The 7,548-nt window shown below is 42.4% G+C and overlaps 1 protein-coding gene across 3 annotated transcripts in view; it reads right to left on the bottom strand.

The window, feature by feature from the left end:
- Nucleotides 1–5,951: 5,951 nt before the first annotated feature.
- TTLL8 (tubulin tyrosine ligase like 8) overlaps nucleotides 5,952–7,548 on the bottom strand; it is a 41,209-nt gene continuing 39,612 nt past the window's right edge. For all 3 annotated transcript variants that reach the window (XM_079994157.1, XM_079994155.1, XM_079994156.1), the window contains one exon: nucleotides 5,952–6,410. In XM_079994157.1, coding sequence (XP_079850283.1) covers nucleotides 6,338–6,410 — 73 coding nt within the window. In that variant the 3' untranslated portion in view covers nucleotides 5,952–6,337. The remainder of the gene's footprint in view (nucleotides 6,411–7,548) is intronic.

The raw sequence follows: 7,548 nt of genomic DNA, 5'->3' as shown, positions 1-7,548 counted from the left end.
CTACTTAAGGAGATCTTGTGCCTTTCTTTCAAAAGTCACATGAGATTATGGTAGTAATATGTTGTCATGGTGCCACTGGGCCCACAATGGCCTCAGGATACACTTTTTGCCTTGCACTTATGTCTATGACTTAAAACAAATGAAATTATTCACACACACACACACACACACACACACACACACACACACACAATTTAGGTCCTATGAGGCCCTATTTTAGATGCCCATGTATTTTACTTGAAGTTTGACATGGATCTGAATTAACTAGAGCCCCCATCCAAAGGCTGGAGCGACTCAGTTCAGAGTTTGCCAGTCGCTCTATTTCTCAGCATGTAAAATAGTGATAATGGGAGAGTAACATGATAACAACATGTTTCCCAAACTTCCAGTGCATATTTTATTGCAAACATTTGGCTATTCTGTCTGTTTTCCAAGCTTTGTAAGGATGAGATTTCTCAGCAGGCAGCACATTAAACAGTGAATGAAGATGGTTAAGGAGGGAAATTTGGGCCAGATTTAACGATTAAACAGGTTCCATAAATGCAGTGGCAGAACAAACGTTTTGCCCCCAATTCAGTCCCCTGGCAATGATTTTGAAGCACTGCTATCAGACACCGTAAAGTAGACAATACTGAATTAGACGGAACAATATTTCATATGTTCATATGAAGACCAAGGTAAAAAGAATCATTGCAATCTTGATCTCAAACATTTGCAATCCAAATTTCAAGGAATCTTGTGGACTGTAAATATTCTGATGCCACAAATAAGAGATCTGTCATAGCAACGTAGCCAAGCAGTTTCATTTCTGCACAGAATCTTGATTTATTTGTGGTCCATCTTCATTCCTCAAGAACATCCATCAACAGTGTGATGTTGTGGCAAGAAAGGCTAATGCCATTTAAAAGAGAAATGCAATCCTAGGCATACTTACTAAGGTGTAAATCCTTTTGAACCTACTGTTGTTGTTGTTTAGTTGTTTAGTCATGTCCGACTCTTCGTGACCCCATGGACCAGAGCACGCCAGGCACTTCTGTCTTCCACTGCCTCCCGCAGTTTAGTCAAACTCATGCTTCAAGAACACTCTCCAACCATCTCGTCCTCTGTCGTCCCCTTCTCCCTGTACCCTCCATCTTTCCCAACATCAGGGTCTTTTCCAGGGAGTCTTCTCTTCTCATGAGGTGGCCAAAGTATTGGAGGCTCAGCTTCAGGATCTGTCCTTCCAGTGAGCACTCAGGGCTGATTTCCTTCAGAATGGATAGGTTTGATCTTCTTGCAGTCCATGGGACTCTCAAGAGTCTCCTCCAGCACCATAATTCAAAAGCATCAATTCTTCGGTGATCAGCCTTCTTTATGGTCCAGCTCTCACTTCACATTACATGGTTACAAACCTGAGGTGATGGTCATCTAAGTCCTTCTCAGAGTAGATCCAATGTAATCAATGGACTTAAGTTAATTGGTCATAGTGGGTCTTCTCTGAGTATAACACATAACTAGAAATAGGTCTCATTTAAGGAAAAGTGCTGTAACTTTGTGGCAGAGCCCAAAGGACTATAAAGATTTGTGCCTGAAACACGAGAAATATAGACAATAAAGATAGCAGGGTGGGTTTGATTTAAATCACGATTTAAATCGCTAGTCAGTAAGACTTGATTTAAATCATTTTTTTTACAGAAAGACTCATTCTTGCTGGTATGATCTTAATATTTAAAGCCAGATGAAGGTTTCATTTTTGGAATAATAAATTTTCAGAGTAGTTTTTACAGTTATATCAAAAATTACTGATTTGGTTATACTATTAGAAATACATAGACAGATAATTGTGAAATTATTGTGAGGTTTAATAAGTTAACTGTTTATATTTGGACAATTTTTCTGCTGTGCTTTATTGGAAGGAGAAAAATAATCATTTCCTTACTAACAATTTAAACATTTTATTTAACTAAAACAATAACATTATAGCAAATGTATCCATGTTTGTTAACTGATGTGATTAAACTATTTAAAAAAAAAAAACCTTTGAGTTTTAGCACACATGAAAAGCTTAAAACAAATTGTTTTTTTTTTCCTGATGAATAGCCTTTGGACTATAATGTAACTTTTCTATTTAATTATCTTTAGGAAGATTTTTCTTCCAAAAGCATTTTATTTTAAAAATCCAATTTAATTTTTTAAAAAATCCAATTTAAATCGAGAAAATCTGATTTATTTATTTTTTAAATCATTTATTTTTATCCACCCTGAAAGATAGATAGTCTAGTGTTCTGACTTGCTATAAGGCAGTTTCCCCCGTTCCTAGATCAGTGAAACAGAGCCGTCATAAAATGCCTGGTGCCACCTGCTGTCTGAATCAGCAAATCTAGCTCCACAGACATAGCTTCTCTTAGTGCAGAAACACCTCTTTGCAGTGTACAGTAATCCTATATATGTCAACCAGAAGCAAGCCAATTTGAATTAACTGGAACTCATTCCTTGACAGGTGTGCCCAAGTCTGTGGTCTTACCCTGTCATCAGTGCTCCACAAACAGTTTGAGACCACTGGGATACGGATAACTGATATATAGCAAAGCTTTTGGAATCCTGCACTGAAACTGAATAGCTTGAAAACTGGAGTGCTCCATATTATCCTTTACAGTGGTACCTTGGTTCCCAAACGCCCTGGTACTCAAACAACTTGGAACCTGAACACTGCAAACTCGGAAGTAAGTGTTCCAGTTTGCGAACTTTTTTTGGAAGCCGAACGTGCTCCGTTTTGAGTGCCACACTTCTGTTTTGAGTGATACGCTGAGGTCTGTCTGTTTTTGCTACTTATTTTGTGTTTTTGCTTCTGTGGATCTTTTTGTTTTGTTTTTGTGGCTGTGTGGAACCCAGTTCAGCTACTGATGGATGGATTGTGTGACTGCAGTACATTGTTTATTGCTTTCATTTTACGGATCAATGGTCTCGTTAGATGGTAAAATTCATGTTAAATTGTTGTTTTAGGAGTTGTTTTCAAAAGTCTGGAACGGATTAATCCGTTTTGCATTACTTTCTATGGGAAAGTGCACCTTGGTTTTGGAACGCTTTGGTTTTGGAACAGACTTCCGGAACGGATTAAGTGTTGAGAGCCAGTGTGGTGTAATGGTTAAGAGCAGTGGACTCGTAATCTGGTGAACTGAGTTCGATTCCCTGCTCCTCCACATGCAGCTGCTGGGTGACCTTGGGCTTGTCACTGCCCTGGGAGAGACGTGGTGGCTTGGGCGCGCACAGGCTCTGTGCTGCCCAAACGGTCCGCCCACCTGTAGGTCAGCTGAGTGGGAGGAGGCAGGCAGACTCCTTGGAAGCCCCACAGAGCATCCTGCCCTGGCTCGCCCCGCCCCATGGGTGGCTGGCACCGCCCCTGGGTGCAGGGCACTGCCCAGGGAGCCCAATTGGCTTCCTCCGCCACTGTCTGCCAGAGTTCTTGTACCAGGGTTTTGAAAACATCAAGAAGGCTCCTGTACGTGCCTGCAGCTGCAAGGGAGGTTCGAGTTCTTCCCTGACTTAGCCATTTCAATATCAGATTTCACCCCTACGTTGGCAGTCGTGCACCTGACAGGTTTGAGCATTTGCCCACATAGATAGCATAGATTTGACCATAGTTATGGGCATTGAAATCTGTATGTGAAATACATGTGATGTAAGTATTGTCAGCATCTACCTCACCCTTCCCTTCATCCTTTCCTACACCTCCTCATCTTTTACCAATGTTAAACACCTGTTGAGCAATTAGTAACGAAGGAGTGTATTTATATCCAGATCCAAACAGGGTTACAGTGGTACCTCGGGTTAAGTACTTAATTCATTCCGGAGATCCGTTCTTAACCTGAAACCATTCTTAACCTGAAGTACCACTTTAGCTAATGGGGGCTCCCATGCCGCCGCACTGCCGGAGCACCATTTCTGTTCTTATCCTGAAGCAAAGTTCTTAACCTGAAGCACTATTTCTGGGTTAGCGGAGTCTGTAACCTGAAGTGTATGTAACCTGAAGCGTATGTAACCCAAGGTACCACTGTACTTTGCTAAGCAAATCAGTTTCTTAAGCTTAAGCCAATAAAGAGTACAGTGGTACCTTGGGTTAGGTACTTAATTCGTTCCAGAGATCCGTTCTTAACCTGAAACTGTTCTTAACCTGAAGCAGCACTTTAGCTAATGGGGCCTCCCACTGCTGCTGCGCCACCAGAGCACGATTTCTGTTCTCATCCTGAAGCAAAGTTCTTAACCTGAGGTACTATTTCTGGGTTAGCGGAGTCTGTAACCTGAAGCGTATGTAACCTGAAGCGTATGTAACCCGAGGTACCACTGTATTCTTTATAAGATGTAAGAATATGTATAAATTTCTGTAGTAAGTTTGATTTTATGTATAATGAATATGTATTTTTGATTTAATTGATCATTTAGAAGTGCATTAAGCTATTTCTAATAAGATTTGGTTTTAATTATTATCAGTGAATTTCAAAATACGTATTAAGACTTTGAGACTAGACCACTGAAGAAGCCTGGAACACTACCTTGGGAGTGTGCTACCTGCAAGCCCCAGTTAAAGTGCCCCATCAGGGGTGAACAGTGGCCTCTTGATTACCTGGACTGCCAGGGCAAAACAGGTGCAAAACACCAGCACCCTGTCATCTACAACTTCATTAATATCTATCTACAACTCTACTAGCATCTCTCGGTGTTGTGAATAACACCAAACTTACCTTTCGTTGGTATGTTCATGAACTTATCTAAAAGACTGAGTTAAGCATTTGAAAAATCTATTGAAACCAGTCATTATAAGTTCATCTTAGGTTAGGTAGTTCGTAAGTCTCTGTGGCTTTGTTTAATGTTTGTATTTTTCTCAGAAGGTTGATAGAGAATATATCATTATTATTCTGTGTATATTAATCGCCAACATGCTGCATGAGTCGCACCACATAGATTGCATGACTGGTGAAGCTAACGATCAGAGGAGCAAGCCCTTCTTTTTCATCACCACTATTGGAGGTCAATTCACCATTTAGGAAGACCTATAAAAGTGTGTCACAGGGAATTGCTCCCTTCATGTTCCTGAAGTCTGTGGTTACAAAGCCACTTCCGAGCTGGAGAGGAGGTGGGGTTGCGGGCCCCTCCCCCTCCCCACGCACGCTGGGGCTGGGTCACAATGAGGGAATCCTCGGGCGCGTCATCGACATGACCAGCCAATCGGCTGGCCAGGGAGGCGTGGCCTGGGGTATTTAGGGCCGGCGCGCCCGAGGATTTCCCTCTCTGCCACGTTCCAGCTTCTCCGGTTTCCCACCCTGCCCACCCTTAGGTTTAGCTCCCTGACATTGCTATGGACTTTAGTTGGTCGCCATCAAGGGGCCTGGTGGGAATGTTTTCCACTTGGCAAATTGGCACCAGCCATTTGGTTTTTCGCCTACCTCGTAGCAAATCATCACAACTTTTTCGGCATTGGCGGTTAGGCATTGGTAAGGGTATTGTTATGCAGATGGGGGGGGGAGGAAGCGCCATCACCTTCCCCCAAATCGAAGGGTAGTCCGGTAAAGGATTCTGGGGGGCGTTGCCCTGTCCGAAACCTATGGAGGTGTGGGCCTAAGGCATGCCCCCGAGCAGTGACCCCGGGGGGATCCTAGTTGACGTACTTCAGCAGGACTCCCCCTGCTGGCGGTTAACCCTCACCGGCCTTCATGCAATCAGGCTGAAGCCGGTTAGTCGATAGGACCAATGCCTAAGCCAATACCACTCAGTTCCTGCGATCAATAAAGTTGTGGCCTTTTCCGCCCATTAACCTTTAATTCTGTGTCCTGTGTCTTTATTTCACAAGGGGGGGAGGGGGACTCGCCACACAATAAAGGTCAAACTCTGTGCACCCAGCCTGCCCTTGCCCTGGTTCTCTGATCCTATTCATCCCTCTGCACACACCTTTCCCAATTTAAAAATAACCATCCGCATTATGTCACACACATTTTTTGCTTGCAAGGTATGCTACAGCAGTTTGAAATTCTCGGACTTGCATTCATAGCACAGCTTCCGTTCTTTTCCACAGCACTTCTGCTGTTGAATCGGCTACAGCTATTTGATAAGAAAAGGGGCCTTTCAGCATTTTCTTCTTCTTTTTATATACAAGGAAAGTTCTTGAGCTCTGTCTGAGGTTTGGGGGATTGGCTTTTTAAAAAACACTTTCTCAAAGCACTTTGAATACAGTCAAAGGTATTTTGGAAGTCCATAACATGGGACGGTCAGCCTGTTCTTGGTTATCTTTTCAGGAGGAGAACACGGACCCATAGGTAGGTATGAATCGCCTTGTAATACAGTCGCACAAAAAGAGCTGCAGTGTTTACAAGCTTTCTCTGACTGGAAACCATCTCCACAAATTAGGCATGGAATCTTCTTGCTTTTGTTCTGCAGACCTTTAAAGAGAGAGCAAATATTAACACCCATCAACACTGAATTGCATAGTTAACAATGCTCCTTTTACCAGGATTCTACAAAAGACTCTGCAGAGAAACAATGCATACTCTCCAACATTTCTCCAATAAAAATAGTGTTGTCCTATTCTATTATTATTATTATTATTATTATTATTATTACTATCCCACCCATCTGACTGGGTTGACCCAGCCACTCTGGGCACCTTCCAACATAAATAAAAACCTAATAAAGCATTACTTCCCAATACAAGGCTGCCTTCAGATGTCTTCTAAAGGTTGTATAGTTCCTTATCTCCTTGGCTTGGGGGCTGCATAACTCCATACCTGCCAACATTCCTCCAATAAAAATAGGGGCATCCTACCATACCCTCCAACATTTCTCCAATGAAAATAGGGACGTCCTAAGGGAAAGCGGAACATTCCGGGATCAAATCAGAAACCAGGACAGCTTTTGTAAATCTGGAACTGTCCCCGGAAAATAGGAACACTTGGAGGGTCTGACAATGTTTGCATTAGTCAAGGCATTTTGGCCTCTGAATAAAATATTTTAAAAGCCTGCTCTACCTAGATGCCAGCAATGGATTCCCAAGAGTTTTCCAAACTTAGCAGCCAGTTGCCTTTAAAATTAAGGATAAACGTTACTTAATGCCGTTGATGGTGCTAATTACTTTCAGGCCTTGGGTAGGTCAAAAATATCACTTTCCCCATGTTGTTTCTGTTCGAAGAGCCTTCTCTTCTCTTTCACAAATAGACCTTGAGCCAATTAAAGATGCCCTACCCTGCCTTTCATGCTTAAATTATCCTTGTTTTCTTCCCATCCCAATAGCTACCACATATAGCAGATATTTTCAATGATGGAAGGGCATCCAATCAGATTTAATAACTGTAAATGATCTTAGCTGTTTCTGGCCAACAAGTTAAGTTATCATTTGTCAGCGTCGCTAGTGGACACAAGTGAAAATTGGTTCCGTGAGCCAAGAGCAGAGCTTCAGCCAATGAAGCATCTCGACCCAATTGCAGAGCATCAAGGTAACAAGTGATTTAAGTAGCTGATTGCTGAAATAATTCTTTGCCTCTCCCTGTGCCTACTGAGACAAATAGTGGTGGTGAGACAAAT

This window comes from Podarcis cretensis, assembly GCF_951804945.1.
Source record: "Podarcis cretensis genome assembly, chromosome: 10".
Taxonomy (NCBI): Eukaryota; Metazoa; Chordata; class Lepidosauria; order Squamata; family Lacertidae; genus Podarcis; species Podarcis cretensis.
This window is presented reverse-complemented; position numbering and strand designations above follow the sequence as displayed.